At 39.8% G+C, this 19,749-nt stretch overlaps 1 protein-coding gene across 2 annotated transcripts in view; it reads right to left on the bottom strand.

Annotated features, from left to right (window-relative positions):
* sema6a (sema domain, transmembrane domain (TM), and cytoplasmic domain, (semaphorin) 6A) overlaps positions 1 to 19,749 on the bottom strand; it is a 114,748-nt gene that overhangs the window by 57,625 nt on the left and 37,374 nt on the right. For both annotated transcript variants that reach the window (XM_049486014.1, XM_049486015.1), the window contains exons 2-3: positions 6,927 to 7,069; positions 5,106 to 5,223 (exon numbers count right to left, since the gene is read on the bottom strand). In XM_049486014.1, coding sequence (XP_049341971.1) covers positions 5,106 to 5,223; positions 6,927 to 7,026 — 218 coding nt within the window. In that variant the 5' untranslated portion in view covers positions 7,027 to 7,069. The remainder of the gene's footprint in view (positions 1 to 5,105; positions 5,224 to 6,926; positions 7,070 to 19,749) is intronic.

The raw sequence follows: 19,749 nt of genomic DNA, 5'->3' as shown, positions 1-19,749 counted from the left end.
TTCTTTGTGGTGCATCCCTATGGTGTCATAACATTCTTGTTGGCCAATGTCCAATGCTGATATGCTGTAGATTTTTGATACACAAATTGAATCATAGAAAAATATAACTAACAAAATAGCAAAAAATAAATAAAATATATATTTTAGATGTTTTAGTATAGTAGCCCGAATGTTCTGCTTCTCTAAAGCACGATGACATTATAAGAATAAATAGTGGTCAAAATAATATATTATGATACATTTTCAAGTACAACACAAGTTAGAGCTACAATAGTCTTGCTACACCATAAAAGAAGAAGAGAGAGGAACTGAAGAAAGCATTATATTAGATTAATCAATTAATCAAAACACACAGTCCAGTGCCAATACTGTCGCTGTCACTAATCTCTCTCCATGTCACAAGGGCTCATTTCTGTGCAGCATAAACTGGTCAGTGGAGGAAGCGTAATCCGCGTCATTAGCGGAGCTTTAACAGGATTTGACGCCAGCGGATGAATCGAAGGCTCTCACACCTCAAGAGCTCCACCTGGTTCAACAGGCAGGAGGCTCCTGGGGCCGAACCTGCATTCCTTATGGACCAGTGGCCCATTCACACAGCCTGCTGAGGGGCTCCCAGTACAGAATAGTGGAAGTGGTTGCCATGGCAGGCTGTGGAAGGGCCAGGGGGAATGTGGACAATGGCCCGCATGTGGGTGACCCAGGGCGGTGGTCCATAAGTCCATAAGTAATCCCGGTTTTACAATAGGAGAAACTTTGAATTCAGTTTTGTGTTGTAATAAAAGGATTGTATTAGCTTATAAGCTGGTTTATGTTATTACAACTGTATATTATTGTATGGTATACTTCAAATATTGCTAATGTTTAATAGGTTCTATCCAAATATAAGCAGTAAACCTATTGGTTAAAACTACTATTATAAACTAAACTAGCTTAGCAACTCTATATTAAACGTATATTAACTAGTTTAATATAAAAATGAATAACACATTGCCGAGCTAACACAGAAGCCCCATGCCCACGCCTGCACATCACAGACCATGGCAATGGCAACACCTCCTGCTTGCTACCTTTTGGCAAGCGCATCTATAGAGGCTAGCCGAGCTTCCCAGCAGGCAGACACCAGGAAGGAGCTTAACTGAGCTAAGCTGCAGTGTCTGCTCTCTCTGCCTCTGATCACCACGTCTGGCCGACACCAGCCAGTCTGCGTAAACAAGGGGCAAAATCACGCTGCCTATGATGTTAGCACTTCCAGCCCACGTCCTAATTACTAAAGGATGCTGGTCAGTCCCTGCTAGCCACAACAGTACACTGACTCACCCACTTCCCCTGCTTTCGAAAACGCCAATGTATGGCTGTGAGTGTATCACGGAGCTCAAAAAAAAAAAAAAAAGCTGTTCAGAGATTCTGTAGCAAATGAGTTTTGATTAAAAACACCAAATCGGAGACAATATGGGGGATGTTGTAAATGTGTTTCTTATGTTTACTTAGATTCTATTTTAACTCAATATATTTAATGGTTTGCCTGGTCAACCTCATTTCATTTGCTAATATTGTGGAGTTTGGAGGATTATGTGGTGATTTTTTAGTTTTTTGTTTATGTGGTTTGAGTTTTGTTGGGGTGATTCTATTGGAGTGTTGTTCACGTTTCTAGTGTTATGTTAGTTGGTGGATAAGGGCTCTGCATTTTACATTTTAAGAGATGACATTTTAAGGTAATTTTTTTAGCCGTGTTAAAAAAAAAAAGTTACCTAACTGGACTATGACATGGCATTGTTAAAAAAGAGATGTTTTGGCACCAAGGACAGGATTTTCCTCCACATTATTAGCCTTAAACTGGACATATCAACCCTTTTTTAGAATGTGTTGCAGACCTTATAAAGCAGGAATCAGAGACTGTAAAAAAAGATGGACGTCGTGTCTCCGTTCCCATTCATTCAATGAAAATGAAGCCAAAATCTTCCGCCATGTTTGAGATCCTGACACCCGATTCTGCGCAGTAGAGTCCAGAGGAGGGAGAAAGACTGTGGAGAGCAGCCTACTCATTTAAATAACCCCGCCCCTGAGGGCTGCCTCGCGGTCACAGACTGCAGAGCAGGGCGGAGCGGAGCTAACGGTCTGTTATTGGTCCCGCCCATAACCAGACCTTTTACATTAACCACACCTTTTTTGAATAGACCTGAATAACGTTTTAAAAAACGAATTCTGTGGGGATATAAAATTTTGATAATATAAGCAGAGGTTTCACTAGCTGCTGCATTTAAATAATGGAGGTAGAATTACAGTATATTAGAAAAAAACGTGATTGAAAGTTGTCTGTTTCTCCATTGAAACCTATGGGAATGGGTGGAGTTACACAGCTTTCTGAAACCGAACAGCAGGGGGCGCCCGACCTGTGGTGGCTTCACTTTTGAGAGACGATGCTCTGTCCAGCTATATACAGTCTATGGCAGGTATGTATATATATATGTACTACCTAAACAAATTAAATGAAACTGACCAACAACTTAAACTTTATAAAACGTTGGTTCATCTTTGGTTCCTATGCAATTTGCATTTTCTATACTGTGCCACTATTTTTCTGATTTGGGTTTGTAAATGCATACAAACCAGTGTGGGTGGGGGGGGGGGGGGGGGCTGCTAAACATAGAATGCCTTGAGGCGACTGAAACCAGCTCAAAGTTAACAGGGACTAAATTCACCATTATCACACGCTTGAGCCCTGGTGTTTAAAAATAGCCTTCCAATGGCAAGTCACATGACACTAGCAACCTAATTTAATGCTTTGGTGGGTAAATATTTTCAGTCACCAGCTAAATGCTATTTACAGCATCAGCTGGCCCTTCATTACTGCCAATAATCACACGCCTTTCTGAAAAAAAAAGAGAGAAAAAAAATAAATCCAGTTTTGTAGAATTTTGTCTGCACGCCCCACTGTCGGCCTGGCCAGCATTTTAATCACTGGACTTTACCACGAGCCAAGTGATTCGAAGCCATTCACAAACAGCATCTGCTTTTTGGACCGCATATCTGCCGGCCATCTGCGGACGAGGCACAGTGAACTGAATAAAACGAATCTCGTATGCAAAAACCCGGTATCCTGCTGCCGCGGCGCAAGCCCCGGTGCCTGGACACACAAAAGACGAGGTGCGGGCGGTTTGTGAAGGCTCGCCAATCCACAGGACCCTTATCTCCTATTGAGCATCTAGTTGGCTGAGCAGACGCATGTCAGGAAGTGGGTGCTATGCCCATGGACCGCCGCTTTAATCAGCCTCCAATTTCTTTCTGTATTTAAAAGCCAGTAACTGGAACACACTCAATGATCTGCTTCATTCTGTGGGGCTTGTGTGCGATACAGTAGATTGGGTAGACTGGGTAATGTTACCGTTATTTCATTTGGATGGCTGGCTTTGTTGTACGAGCCCCATGAGCCCGGAATATCAACCACTAATATAATCAACTAGCTAGCAGTAGCCTGCTCACTCTCTATATACCACGTGTATAGATTCTTTTAGCACAGTTTGGCTAAAGTGCTCCACTAGCGGTGCTGATAAAAGGTAATTTGGTAACTGATAAAAGACAACCAGCTTCCTAACTGACTGACAAACAAACACAGACTTTCAGCTCTACATACAGACTCTGTGTCTGTCTCTCTAATTTAATCTGTAATCTAATAATGTCCCGATTAACCTGTGTATAAGCGGAAACAGTGGTCAGCATGTGTTTTAGCCCTGCATGATTAACACAGTACTCCTACAGTGTCAGCTAATGTACGGGGGCGAGTAACAAAAGTAAGGCAAAAGTTACTTTTACTGGTAACTAGTTACTTTTATAGTGTAGTAACTCAGTTAGTAACTCAGTTTCCTTTTTGGAGAAGTAACTAGTAACTATAACTAATTACTTTTTCAAAGTAACGTGCCCAACACTGGTTCCTAACGGTATACACAACAGGTTACATCGTTCCTTAAGTTTTGAATGAAATACTTGACTGTCATGTACATTTTGTTGCGAATGTTGTACTAAAATAGTACAATTTAAAATGTTTACAAATAAATAATTCAATACATGTTACACTAAAGTGATGCTGTTGCAATTTGTATTTAAAATAAACAAACAAGATTAACATATTTTGCCACTGGTCTTAGTGTTTCTATGGTGCGGAAAGTCCCAAGTTCCTGATCAAGTATTCTTTAGTTCTTTCAGGGACTGCTGTCAGAAGGCCCTTATTTCAACAAAAAAAAAAAACAATTTGAGCAACCTTTCATTGAGAATACACATATCATCCCACCGGTCACAATTGTGACCAGTAATAAAACACACTTTTTCATCTACTTTTCTCATTTTTTTGGAGGAAATAATTCTTGATTGTTTCAAAGGGTTGCTAATAACCCATGATTTGCATATTTGCATGTCTGGGAAAAATTTGGGCATAAATGGGTTAATCAGCCACGGCTTGTCTCATGCCGCACTTGTGCTGCGGGGTTCGTTCTGCATGTGTAGTTAAGGGTAGAAATATACTTGACATCCACAAAAAGTATGCGAATACATAGCCAAAGAGCAAGTATATCTCTAGCCTTAGGGAGAATAGATTTCTTATAATAAGTGTCTGAACTCAATTAAGTATTTGCTGTTAAAAACGGGGGTTTGAAATTCACTTGCTTGGTAGGATCAAAACCTTTATCGTTTCTGGTTTTGGGCCGCGGGCCGTATTTTTGACACCCCTGCTGTATACTCTCACAATTCAATTGCAAGTCTGTTCATTCTTCAGTTTAGTTCGGTTTAGTTCAGGTTTTCTTTTCCCTGCGCTGTGGTTTTATTATTTTCCTAAGGAGAGACGCTGCCATGTTTTATGCAGGGCTGTAGTATGTAATTATTGTGCGAGCGGTTATGCTAATTATCTTAGTGTATTGGGAATGTTTTGACAACGTGCTGTTTTATGTCAATACGTGTTTAAAATGTATTTCGGTCAACGGAAGAGCGAGGAGAGCTGGTTGCTATGGTCGCTGAATTGAGGAGAAGAATGAGGCGCTCTTGAAGTCTTGTGGTTTACAGTCTCGGGCATATAAAAATCCCTCGGTCCAGAAGCTTCAGACAGCGAGCAAACTCACCTCGCAGCAACGTATAGAGTCCGGTTGGTTATGACGATCAGCTGGATGTCCAACTTGTGCCGCTGTGTGCTGTTCCTTCCTGGTTTGTGGCCGACGAACACTGGGTATTGTTTTGTATCTGAAATGGGGCGGAATTAAAGGGAATCTTATTGGGAAGCATTTCCATATAGTGCACAAACAGCAGTATATTATCAAACAGCATGGTGGTGGGTGACTCGGGTTCACAGATAGTGAGAGGGGGGGAGGAAAAAAAGAGGAGAAGCAAAATGCACTCTGTATCTCTGTGCCCCATATAGCAGTTAGTCTTCTTCATAAGGCTTTAAGCTTTGACAGGGAAAATAAAGGATTATCCTTTGATGTCAGAAAGGCTCCATTTCAAATAGCATTTTAAGTTCACATTTTCTTCTGTGCTTCCCTGGGCAATGAATCATATTTCACATTCAAACAGTGCAAAGGAGAGAGGTGAGCAGGTGAAAGAGAAAGAGAAAGTAAGTGTGAGGAACTGTAGTGAGAACTGTAGTAAAAATGATTTAAAGAAAGAGGAGAAATGCGGATGTGGGTAAGAACGAGAAAGAAAGAGATGCATTAAGGTGCATTAATTAGTGAAGAAAGATAATGAGAGAAAGGGGAACGAAGGGAAAGAAAGAAATAGATGAGGATAAAAGGAGAGAGAGTATGAGAGAGTAAGGAAGCGATGCATGTGCATAGTGAGAAAGAGAGAGAGAAGGTGACTAAAAGAAGGAAGGAGTGTAGATGTGGATGAGAATGAGAGGGATAGAAAGAGCGAAGGAGAGAGTGAATGAGTAGGAGAAAAAAAAGAGCTGTGTAGAATTATGAAATAGAGAATCATAGAGAGGTAGTGAGAGAGAAAGGAGTGAAGAATGTGGATATGAGCAATAAAAAAGAGAGTGAGAGAGAGAGAGAGAGAGCAAATGAGAAAAAGAACCATGTGAAAATAAAGAGAAGACAGAATGAGAAAGAGAAAATGTGGTAGAGAGAATGGCAGTGAGAGAGGGAGAAATGTGGATGTGGATTAGAACGAGAGGGAAAGAGGTGATTGAGGGAGGCTGAGAGAACGAAAGAGTGTGAGAGAGCAAATAGTGTATGAATATGTGAAGAAAGATAATGAGGGTGAGAAACCTAGAGACATATATAGAGACAGATAGAGAGGGAGCGAGATAAAATATGTGACAGTGACGAAAAAGAATAAGCGAGAAAATGAGTGGGGAACGTGGATGAGAATGAGTGTGAAAGAGAAAAAACTGTGTATGAAAAAGTAAAATAAGGTAATGAGAGAGAGAGAGAGAAACAGAGAGAGAAAGAATATGCGAGGAAGAAAGAGAATTAAAACTAGAAAATGTCTGAGAAAATGTCAGTGAGATAGCAATGGAGGCAGAGACAGAAGGAGAGAGCGGATGAGTGCGAGAGAGAAGAAGCGTGTATGAATAATGGAGAGAGAAAAACAGAAAAAGAGAGAGAGAGAGAACGAGAGAGAAGGTATGAGGAAGAAACTATGTGAACATGAGAAGAAAAAGAATAAGAAAAAGAGAAAAGTGAGAGGATGACATTGAGAGAGAGAGGGAAGACTGTGGATGTGGATGAGAATGAGAGAGAGACAGAGACAGAGGGAGAGCGTGATTGAATGTGAGAGAAAAAAGAACTGTGTATGAATAAGTGAAGAAAGATAATGAGGGAAATGGAGAGAGAAATATAGAGAAATATAGAGAAAGAGAGAGAGAGAGAGAGAGAGAGAGAGGGGGGGAGCTGGGAATGAAGAACGGAGAGGTGCAGACTTTCGTGCAGCAGCTCCTGGTTACTCACAGTTGCCATGTGAAATACTGATTGGCTCTGAATCCTCTGGGAAGCCGGCCCCAGCTATCTGCAGCAGGGTGAAATACAGCAACAAGGCCTCCGACCTCATTGTTGCACTGCCTACTGGCTCCTGATTACTACTTTACTTCAGCCTGTGAAGAGAGACAGAGAGAAAAAGAAAGAGAAAGACTCATTACATTCCTTAGTTCCAGTATAAACAAATATATATTGACTCATATGATATACAACTCTGGAAAAAAAAAAAACTCGATCACAAGCCATCAAACCAAGCTGAACTGCTTGAATTTTTGGCATAAAGGTATCCAAAAGCAGTGTGTAAGACTGGTGGAGGAGCATGAACATGCATAAAAACTGAGATTAAAAACCAAGGCTATTCCACCATATATTGATTTCTGAACTCTTACAACTTTAACCTCTTTTCTTTGCATTATTTAAGGGTCTGAAAGCTCTGTATATTTTTTGTTATTTCAGCTATTTCTCATTTTCAGCAAATGAACACTTTAAATGACAATATTTTAATTTGGAATTTGGAAGAAATTTTTAGAATAGTAGTTTATAGAATAAAACAACAATGTTTCTTTTACTCAAATATATACCTATAAAAAGCAAAATTAGAGAAACTGATTTAGAAACTGAAGTGCTCTCTTCATTTTTTCCAGAGCGGTAGATCAAAATCATAAAACTTGCTGGATCACATCACTGATCAGGTTTGAATTAATAATCAAAACACAAAAAAATCGTCATTGCAATACAGACACCCAGGCTAGCTCAGAGTAGCAGCGACTTTAGAATCCTGCCCTGTCAGCGAAATAAATTAATTGGATTAGCTCGGTAATATGCGTCACAGATCGATGGCTGAGATTGAGGCGGACCTGTTGTGTTCAGCTCGTCGCTGCCGAGGATCAGATGGTTGTTGTTGTCTTTTTTTTTCTTTTTTTTTTTTTACTTGCATGGATCGCGGCCAATAAGATAAATGAATAGGGTAAGCTCATATGATTAGATCGAGAGCAGAAATGATTCGCAAGCAACCGGCCATGCATTACTCTGATGGGCCAAAACTGGGCCCCAGTTGTGCTGAGCGGATTTATGGCAACCTACGGCCCTGCTGATGTTTTTATTTCCCCCCTGATTTTCTTTGTAGTAGCAAATCACCCCCACAAATCAGGGCAGGTAATTAGCCTGGGTTCAGAAGTCTAGGCACAGTCAAGCTGACCATGTTGAATTTAATTCTCTAAAACTCTCTAAAAAGTCATAAGGGGAGGATTTTCTGTTTTTTTTTCTTCCTTTTTTCTTTTGGGTTTCTGGTAGTGGCGCTTGGACTCGTTGCAATTCCAAACTCTCCTTCAAGTCATCTCTGCAGAGGAGTGAGTGGTGCCAGCAAACGCAGAAAGAAAAGACAAGAGCAGAGAGAGGCTGAGGATGAAAAGGAAGAAAGGGGTTAGGCGACAGAGCGAGAGAGAGTGCTAGAGAGAAAGTGAGAAAGAGAGAGAGAAAGAGAGCAAGAGAGAGCTCTTTCCATGTGTCTGTGAATCCCATTCAGAGTGCTGAGTGAAAACACTATTCACTGCTCAGATTCCCTTAATAGCAAAGGGCACGCAACTGAAATCCTAGGAAACAACCTAGATGGAAGAGAGAGAGGGTGTCCAACACACACTCTCTCCATGCACTTTATCTCAAAGTGTGTGCATTAAGAGCATCTTACAATCCAACAACAGACGACTGAAAAAGGGACACAGAGAACTACGCACTCTGCACTATGATGGGACGATTGTAGCACTTCCCACACTCTCCGGTAAACACCCAGCACGATGCCTGTAATTGTTTTGTGCCTACCCCGGCCGCTCTGGCACCGGGCCGCGAGTGTGTGATTGATGACCTGGACGAAGCTCAGGCCGCCTCAGACCTCGGGCAGGACAGGTCACTGTAAATATAATCACCGAGAGCGGCCGACGTGACAGATACGTGGAGAATTCAGCGTGACGGCTTGTCACTCGCTGCACAGCAAGGTCTATAACCAGCTGCGGCACTTGTTTGTGTTTCCTAACGAACACCAACCATACTTTTCCCAGCAGAATAGATTGTATTCATTTAAAATGACATTCCAGTCAAAACTTATTTTGCTGAATTACACCATTTCCCCCTTTCCCCCAAATGAGGTCAATGCTACGAGGCTAATGTAGTAGCGTATCGTAAAAAGTAATGGAAGCTTATGGGCAGCATTTAGCATCATGCCTAAGACTGTGTCAAGATGTTAAGTAATGGCAAATAGACTTGTTAATGTTGCATGATGTACTGTATTGTGTTATCTGAAGAAAAAAAAACAGACTTTGGGCATTGCGTATGGTTTTGTACTTATATACAGGAAAAAAGACATTGGGGGAAAAAAACAATGTCTATTTAATCTTAAATATCATTTAATCTTTGAGAGGGTCAGATTTGGACTTTCTACATCTTATATTGTGTGCACCTATATAACAGAAATATTAAAAAATCCATTGCAACTCAAATTAATTTCTAAAAAGTCTGGCACAAGGTTATATTTGACTTTCTGAAATATGGGCTAAAGAAAAAGAAATTGGTCAAATGTCTGGGACCCTTTTTTTATTACATTTAATTACTATTTTCATTAAAGCAGCAGTCCTTAAGAAATCGAATAATTATTTCTGAGTACAGATTCATTATATTCTAATAAATGGCATTAATGTGCTTCTGCACCCATCTCTGGGTGGTCTGCTATGTTTTCCAGGATGTTTTTTTCTGGCCACTTTTTTCTGTCTTTTTGTCTTTCCAACAGCTTGTGCTGGTTAACTGATCAGCCATGGTGTTGATAAGGATGATAATACTACTGCAGACACGGAGATATCAGAATGGCATCAAAAACAAACAAACAAACAAACACACACAATAAATCACTAAGATTAGACGAAAAAAAGATCAGACTTCATGATAGCTGATACAACAGCTCCCACACTTAGTGATAACTGTTAGGATGGGAAACTCATAACATTATGTTACGTTAGCTACGGTAGACTAGCAGGTGCAATACAAGACTAAAGCAGTAAAGCTGCATCATTTTTTTTTTTTTTTGCACAAAGCTATCACTTTACGCTGAATAAACGAACACGATGAACGCTGTGCCTTCGAGTTTATCTCCTCAATGCACAGCTGAGAGATTATACAGTTTGAAATGGATGCTTGAGAAGATGATGTTTACAACCTCCCAGAACAGACAGCAGTGGCTCTTAGATAGTAATTACTACCTGTGCAAAAATAATTACTCTCAGGTAATTGAATAGCCCCCGAGGCACATCTAAAAGAGTCTCATTTAGGGCCACGGAACATTTTCTCAACTAAAGCTTAAAAAACAAAGACTTGAAAAAGCACTTTATCATTTTCTGACACAAGAAGCAGTAATCTTCATGTAATCACATTACATTACATTACATTACATTACATTTGGCAGACGCTTTTGTCCAAAGCGACTTACAATATTGAAGTGCAAATAATAGAAGAGGTTAAGTACAAAAATAATAGAAGTTAAAAATAAAGCATCTATAGATAGGGCCTTAAGGAGGTCAGAGGGAAATAATGGGATAGAGGAGTAGAGAAGAGGAAGAAGGAGATGAGGTTAGAATTAGTTAGTGTGTTAGAGGTGTTAGGAGAGTAAGAGCTCTTTGAAGAGCTCTGTCTTCAGGAGTTTCTTAAAGATAGCGAGAGATTCTCCTGATCTGGTAGTGGAAGGTAGTTTGTTCCACCATTGGGGAACTCTGTATGAGAACAGTCTGGATTGCTTTGTGTGAGTGTTTGTTTGGCAAAGCGAGGCGACGTTCATTGGAGGAGCGCAGCGGCCGGGAGGTAGCGTAAGCCTTCAGGAGTGAGTGCAGGTAGGAAGGAGCCTGTTCTGTCATCACCTTGTAGGCGATTGTAAGCACTTTGAATTTGATGCGAGCAGCAACCGGTAGCCAGTGGAGCTCAATGAGCAGCGGAGTGACATGTGCCCGTTTTGGTTGGTTGAAGACCAAACGTGCTGCTGCATTCTGAATCATCTGTAGTGGTTCTAATACACAGGCCGGGAGGCCAGTTAGTACGGCATTACAGTAGTCGAGGCGTGAGATTACCACAGCTTGTACCAGGAGTTGGGTGGCCTGTTGCGTCAGAAACGGTCGAATTTTTTCGACCGTTAGGGAAAAAAACTGAAAAAAAGCTAGGGAAAAAAAAACAGAGGCAGTACACTCACTGGCTTTGGAGGGCAAACAGATTCTTTTCTGCGTGAAATGCATTAGATATGATGCTGTATATCGTCCAGTCGATGAAAAGATTAATGATTAAACTGCGGTAAGCCTGCAGACTGAATCTGAATCAACAGAGCTACTAGGTATAGGCGCATGTGTGCGTTTAGTGAGTGGGGGGCTGGGAGGCTCTTGTGGTGGGGGGATGGACACTGTCGTAAAGCAGGATTATAGATCTTGTGGTGCTTTCATATCTGATTTAAAAAAAAATACGTGGCTTGAACACATATATGTTGGTGTTTAAACAGTGGGGACAAAAAAAAAAAAAAGCAGCCGGAGACAGAATACTCCTTGTTTTGGTATGAAATAAAGCAGGTAGGTTTATTACTCCAGATGCCAGGAGGAAACGTGTGGCAGGTAATAAAGCTCAGCGGAAATAGGAGCCAGTCTGGAGCACACACACACACTTCAAACACACACTTCACACCTCTAAATGACTGTTCATCCTCTGTGAACCACACTGGTTTTGCACCACTCCAACATGGCAGTGCAATGAGTTTAATGGGAGCAGCAGTAACATCACAACGTTCACAGAACACCAAATTAGTCGAGGCAACTTCAAGCAATCAGGCTAGCTTAGCTTAGCTGCACGGCCTGGCCAGCCAGTGGAGATTAAATTGAATAACCGCAGACGTGTGGTCCACTTCTTCTTCAATGTGGAGTGTGTGGAGAGCCGAGCAGATAAACAAGCTGCTGTTGAGTGACGGAGGAGTAATTTAGCGTGCAGCCGGTGTGGGAACAGCCTCGCGGCGCACGTCGGGAGGATCCCGAGAGCCCGTGGCAGCAGCGAGTGGCTTTCTGCACATAGCTCCACACAAATGTCACTGAAGCCTAATGATCTGATTTACAATCGATCAGCACTTCAAAAGCTTGCGGCTGGTGGGCGTCGCCCACCAGGCCGGATTTAATTAAAGCGGCACTTGACGGCACGCTCTGTAATTGAAATGCTGGCTAAATGAAGCTTTTTCAACCCTTGCTTTTAAAGAGGTTACTCTCGTTAATAACCCTTGCAAAAAGGCGTCGGCAAACGCGATATTGGAGTGGCGGACAGAATTAAACACGTATGTATAAAAAGCGGCTGCATTTAAAGGCATAGTCCACAAACTATGCAAAGTGATGGCAAATTGGATTTTAAGAAAGAGATGGCAGCTCTTACAGAGAACTGACATTATCAACTGATCACTGATGTTTCGCTGGGAACACAAATTGGCCAATCAGATTTTTGCCAATTTCAGCGCTCCTCGATTTCTGTGTATTTAAATTTTTGGTAACACTTTACTTGGATGGTCCATTTTATGGCCTTGTTGATGCTCAACTGACATTCAACTTACACTGAATTGAATGTCCATTAAATTTAACTTAAACATATGTTGAATGTAAATGATTTAAAATAGAACCTAACCCTACACCTAACCCTAACCTTAACCCTTAATCAACCATAAAATCAAACCCTACACCTAACCCTAACCTTAACCCTTAATCAACCATAAAATCTAACCCTACACCTAACCCTTACCCTCACCTTAACCTAAGCTTAAAATCTAACCCTAAACCCAATCCTAAAATATTAAGATAAGCGTTTGGGTTAGAGCTGAATGTAGAGTTATATTCAATAGAGAATCATTTACTTTCACCTTTTAGTTCGTTTGCATTTAATAGACATGAAGTTGAATGTTAGTTGAATGTCAGTTGAGCATCAAAGAGGCCATCAAATGGACCATCCAAGTAAAGTGTTACCAATTTTTTTTTATCAAATGTACATTAAAAAGTCAAGGATTCAAGGATTAAAGGATTCAAGGATTCAAAGTAACTTTGTCATTCGCATCACATGTGGTACATGAGGTGGAGCAAAATTGTAATCTCAGTTACAGTTACACCCTATTTAGTTATTAAAGCTATTGTTATGTAGATAAAATAAAATACCTGCAAAATAAGAATAAGATAAGAAAAATATATATTTAAATGAAATAGATAACAAGATAAACACACGTGGTATAAAAAGGAGAGTATGGAAGTAGCTGCAACATGAAACAAGTGCAAGTGAATAAAGCACTTTTGCTATAGCAGCAGGAAAGAATGTGCAAGAATAGCAGTAACATGATAAAGTGTCTCAGTGCGGGAAAGGTGTCTGTTGGTTTAAATATATGCAATTGTCCTTGAAAGTGTCGATGCAGTGTGTTGGCTAGGCGAAGTTAAAAAAATGAAGTTTTTTTTAAAGAACTAAACTTACAAAAAATCTATTGTTTTTTGGGGGGATTTTTCAGGATGCCCTTGTTGTGATGTGTTACATTCTGTCTCTTTCCTTTAGGTAGGCTCTTATAGGCAGATCTGCCAGAGTAGTTACCCAGGCTTTGATGATGTTCATATTCTTCGTACTCAGGCCTAATTTTAATCTCTTTCATTTTTTCAAGTTAATGACTGCATACTTGTCAAGCCTGAGATTTATGGAATATATTATATTTTTTAAATATTAAGAAATTGTGAAATATCCAGAAATAACCCAAAGTAAGCGGTAGTTTTAACACAAAAGTGCTAAAATCAGCTGATCAATGATGTTAGTCACTTAGTTAGTCAATTTCTGTGATCAACAAATTCTTTGTATTTGTATTTTATCAAATAACAGTGAACACAGAACAGTTAAGGCTGATAACAATATCCACAAATTTCAATGTTCCTCGAATGTTGTGTTTTTCATGTTATCAGCAAACGGACCACCAAACATATTGAGTTTACACAATGTTTCTTGACCACTAAACCACTTAAAGATATGAAATGTAAAAAAAAAAAAAACTTGAGCACATAAACACACAGTGAAGCTGAAGTGGCTTTCAGGAAAATAACTTCTACAAGGAACAATAACTGTAACAGCGGCCCCTTTAATTTGACCACAGTGAAAAAGGGGGTGGCTTCAAATCCTTTGTCCGACAAAACCATTTGTGAAGGCCCCCTACTGTCGCTTCAAACAGTGGTCTAAAGAAAGAATGAGGTTACACATTTAAATATCAGAACCTTTTCCATTTCCGTCAATCAGTGAGGCCCGACAGAGACAACCCAATTCAATCAGGCCGCGGCTGAATGCAGCGAATGCAGCAAATGTGGCAGGCTGAGAGGGCATAACGGAAAATTATTAAAGATAAGACAAAAAGAGAGAGAGAGGCTGGAAATCATATCCTGCCTCACTTTGATCCACTTATCATATCTAGTGCTGTATTTACGCCACCGCTATTCATCAGCGTTCAATATTTCACGCTAAACTAATGGGATGACGATATTAAACGTTATGACATGTATGCAGACAGACAAGACTGGGCTGAGTGGCTTACCCCTTCAATTTCCTGTTAAAATACGGAGGGGAGACAACATGGACTACATCTGTTTATAGGCTGTGCATTACAGACATATTTATATACATCAAAGAGAAGGTAAAGCTAAAGCTCCTGTCTCAGAAAATATGGCATTCAGGTACACTAATTTTGTAATTGGCTTTAGAATCAAATTGGCAATTTTCTGAGGCAGATTTTAGTTTTTTTTTTAAGTTTGCTACATAAAACATACGCATTTCTAGAAGTAGCCAAACTCACAATACAAACATTTTTTTTGTTCTTTATTGAACCAAACTAGCATTTTAACCTTTTAATGAACAACCGATGGACTGATCAGGGAACCTGCGTGTCTGTGTTACCCTCTGGCTCTCTCTCCTTTCAGTTAGTCTGTTATAGTTAGATTTTCATTTTTCATCAAATCATACTAAAAAAAATATTTTTTCTAACTCAAACTCATTGGCATTGGCTCATTTTTTGTTAGAAACATATATCAAAACACATTTTCGATAAACACACAATGTACACACCCCCAAACTAAACAAATTTTCTACTCATATCTTGAGTTTAATTCATTTTCTTTTACATTTTATTAAAAAAACTTTTTGAAAGAAATGTAACATAAGGAAGGTAAAGGGCAAATATTAACCACGTAAGCTGCTTATATTGCTTGGAATTTAGGTGAAGCAAGCATGTGTAAAGCATTTTAATGTAAAATTGCTTCATTTTGCTGAATTAAATACAAGTAACAAAGTAAACGAGTAACAAAAATATGAACACCACACAAGGGTTAATGCAATCTGAACTAATTTAATCTCTTTACCTTTTCAAAACACTGCCCACCTGACAACATTCAAACAACACAGAACTGTTTATTAGTTAATTAGATCACAAATTATTTGTCTGAAGTAAAACTAGGCAATTCTTTGGCCGAAATTAATAGATTTTTGTGCTTCTCACATATATGACTTTTCCCCTGAGAAAAAAAAAAAAACAATAAACATGACAAATTTGACAAAAGGCTGAACTCCACAATACCCACAAACACAACAAACAAATTGAGTTTATACTAGGGGTGGGCGATACGGAACTTAAATAATATCACAATATTTCATGGTATTATCTATCGCGATATCTATACTATTGGCAATATGACAAAAAATGTTTTAAAATACACTACTGCAACAAATCAAAACGTACATTTTATTATTGTATACGATATGATATTGCACACCTCTAACTAAGATATAAAAATCATAAAAAAAGAAGTTTCGCAGATTTGTAGCAGAAGTAAATGATCCAGAATGTCATGACACTATAATATATAATAACGCACTCCATATATCTCCATATATCCAGGATTAAAGTAAAACAAATGATACTGGACAAATATATTCTGTCTCTAGTAGATATTTAATAGGAAATGAGAAACTTGTGATTTTTTTCTTTTGCTTTAAACAAGAAAAAAAGTAGTACCCTGATGTGCCAATTAGGGGTGAGTGGTGAGTGTTATGGCACGATATTTCAGGGTATAATATCGTATAAAATGTTGGCGATAATATCGCATACGATACAATATGGCACACCCCTAGTTTATACAGTGTTTTTTTTTTGTTTTTTGTTTTTTTACCACTGGCCACTTAAACATATGAAATGATGGATAGAAACAGGAAGACAGGATAAATGTATGTCCATAAATTCTTTTTCTATATAAGAAAATCATGTGGTCAGTGTGCTTACTGACCACAGCAAAAATAAGGCCATTCCTCAGAGCTCTCATCTACTAAGTGCACCGTACCGCAGACTTTTGCAATCTCATATTACACAGATCAGTTCAGTAAAAATGATATACAATATACAAAGCATTATGTAGCTCTCTTCACTATAGTTCCTTCTAAGTATTAACTTAGATGCAGTGGAAGAAACAGAAACAGTGCATTTGACTGTAAGTGCCATTCAGGGTAAAAGCCATTCTACAAACACTGCAGCAGCTCAAAAAGCCCCTCTGTACCTTTCTCTGTTCTAGTGCCACTGCCATTCTGCCAAAACACTCCAAGCATTTCTGACACTTCAAATTGTGTGGTGCGCGAGGCTTTTGCCAAGGAACAATGCTACAAGCAACAACCGGTTGTTTCAAGCCGAGGTCCAGAAAATAACGCAGAAAATAAAGGGTGAAAAAGAACAAAAAAAAAAAACTTTAGCTGCAAAAGAAATGAATTCTATGATTCTACGATTTCATCAGAGTCCAAGATTTAGCTGCACTGCATGTTTCAACGTGCTTTAAACCTCCTCTTTCCATAAACCTTCAGGACTTGTTGGATTTCAAATGCTTGTGGTTTTGGCTGTGGGTCAGTTTCTTGGCTCTGGAGAATAGCACTCTCCAGTCCACTGCAAAACCGCCATTCTAGCCAAGGCAGAGGAGAATACTAATCCTTTGGTGGGCTGTGAGTGAGTAAGGCAACACTCGTGTCACTCCTCTCAGCTGGATAGTAATAGGAATCCGAACGCATTCCAACCCTAGTCCACACCAAATACACTTCCGTGGTGTATTCCTTGAATGTCCCAAAAGTCTGAATCCTGCTTATTTTCAGCAGAAAAACTAAACATATGTGAAAATTCGGAATCTGGTAAGTGCAAAGTGCAATCTTTAGAAAATGCATTGCATTTTTGCATGCAAAGAGGTGGCTGACCAGCAAAAAAACTTGTGTAAAGAAGAAGAAGATGCCATGGGCTTCAGAATCATGGCCCGAACCTCTGCCCGGCACTTGTAGAGTTCTTCATAAATGTAAAAAATCTCTACAGAATCTCTGAAAACTGTACACTTGCAGACCCTCGGATGCCTAAAGTAGTAGTATTCTCAAGTTGTGAGGTAAAAAAAACAGATTTTAATTAATATTAATAGATTATCAGAATCAGTGTCCTGGCGCAACCATCCTTGCAATGTTTAATACAAAATTAAGCGACTACTTTTACTACAGTTTTTGAATCAAAGTTCTGAAATCAATATTTGGTGGAATAACCCTGGCTTTTAATCACAGGTTTCATGCATCTTGGCATCATGTTCTCCTCCACCAGTCTTACACACTGCTTTTGGATAACTTTATGGCACTCTTGGTTCAAGAATTCAAGCAGTTCAGCTTGGTTTGATGGCTTGTGATCATCCATCTTCCACTTGATTATATTCCAGAGGTTTTTAATTTGATAAAATCATGGAAACTCATCATTTTTAAGTGATCTCTTATTTTTTTCCAGGTGTATATTCAGCTGTATATTCATTTTAAAAACATGGCCTGGGAGAATGGTCTGGGAGATTTGTTGGATCCCTGATTGGATGATTAATACATTACCTCTTATTAAACCTTGTTTGGAACCATTTGGAAGGCAAAATACCTAACCCACGTCTTAGGACCCTAATTTTTAATAGGAAGGTTGAAGACCTGCACATGCCCCCTCCGAGACGTGTGAAGTCAGCCGCTTCCTCTTTTCCAACTGACACTAACGCAGCAGCATCACTGAGTTGCAGCGCACTCAGAGGTAAGCCCTGCAACCCAGCTCCAATACTTCAATTAATGCTCTGACCAACATCCAACATTACACTGGGAGTGATGTGGACGTGAGCGCCATCTACCCAGTGAAAGCAAGCCCAATTCCAACTGGAGATCCACGAAACATAGTGACAGGTCCTTAGTCTAATAGAGCACTTGGAGCCCCTGTCGCTCTGCAGTTTAATCACAAAGGCGAGAATGTGTAGGCAGGAACAGAGGGCATATTTTTGGATTTTTGAGGATGTGCAGGTCAGGCTAGGCTGTAAACTACCCATAAGGTATATGTATGCTATATGTATGGTGTACTTATGATGCAGAAGCATACATTGGCCTTGAGGCCAAATCAATCAGTAGCTAAATCCCCACAAATTGTATGAGCAACAGAGCTACAGTAAATATGACTTGACTCCGCATTTCATTCAATTTGAACTGATTCACAAGCAGGGCAAAACACATTGCAGCTCCAGCTCAAGCACAGCTGGCTGCCGTCTTCCCCGCTGGTCTATAAAATCTTTAACATAAGCTCAGTGTTGCATACATCTGAATCATACATTATGCATTTGTCTCCTTAGCAAGCAAGACGCCAAAGGTTGAAGTTGAGGTTTAAGTCAGTGAAACAGTGAAACAGTGAAAGAGTCCAGAGCTGCTGCTTCCTGCTTCCTTTATGCTGATGTGAGGAGACTGTGAGGAGACTCAGGGTGTTGGTCTGCCTCTATATGTCCTCCGGCAGCAAGGTCTGCGAGTTTGCGTGCTCAGTGTATTTGCAAGAATCTACTACATGGGATAATTACGTCTGTAACCGCCCACGACACTAATTATGCATGGTGTTGACAACCAACACACGGAACCCAGATTTCCTGAACCACGACGGAAGAGCGGTGAGAGCCCAAGTGCAAATTTGAAGCGTGGTAGTAGTGGTAAATAAAATAGCATCTACTCGGAAGCAGCCCGCTTTCCAACATCTCATTCCCTTCTCATATCTTCTTTTCCTCTCTGGAGGAAGCTGCCATATATCTCTTACTCCCTGGAGGAACTGCACCTAAGGGCAGATGATGGTTCTTCAATATCTAATTTTAGTTGCTGCGTCAGAAGCCATTTTTGATTACCTAGTCCTTATATCAGCTGCTTTCTAATGGAAACTCCTCATTAATTTAGTCAGCGGGGCTATAGATCACAGGCATCTATTTCTTTCAGAGGTTAAGGAGAGTGCTATTGTCTAGCTGCGAGGTAAAGCGCAAAGCAAAAAGCAAAAACAACCACGTAAATTAAATCAGGCGGGCTACGCGAGCAGAAATCCAAAGTTCGAGCACGTTGCCGCCGCTGCAGCCCATATATCAGGGCCTGTAATTCACTTTTAGATTCCAAATAATTGGCGCTAATTTGAAATCCTTGGGCTCACTGGAGAGAACAGTAAATAAATGATACATGCAGGCTCATTTATATTCTTCCCTGCGCAAGGAGGAATGCATCGCAAATGTTTAAAAAAAAAAACATTTCAATTAACATCAAATGTCTATTACTTAATCCTTTAATATCCTGAACAAGAAAAAAAAAGATATATATTTTTAATTTGCACTGTATACATGGTATATGCAGGTGTGGGTAAATTACATTTACATTTATGCACCCATATGAGCTACAAATAATGATAAATAAT

The sequence above is a fragment of the Astyanax mexicanus genome, chromosome 12 (genome assembly GCF_023375975.1).
Source record: "Astyanax mexicanus isolate ESR-SI-001 chromosome 12, AstMex3_surface, whole genome shotgun sequence".
Lineage (NCBI taxonomy): Eukaryota > Metazoa > Chordata > Actinopteri > Characiformes > Acestrorhamphidae > Astyanax > Astyanax mexicanus.
Note: the sequence above shows the minus strand (reverse complement) of the source record. Positions and strands in the feature narration are given on the sequence as shown.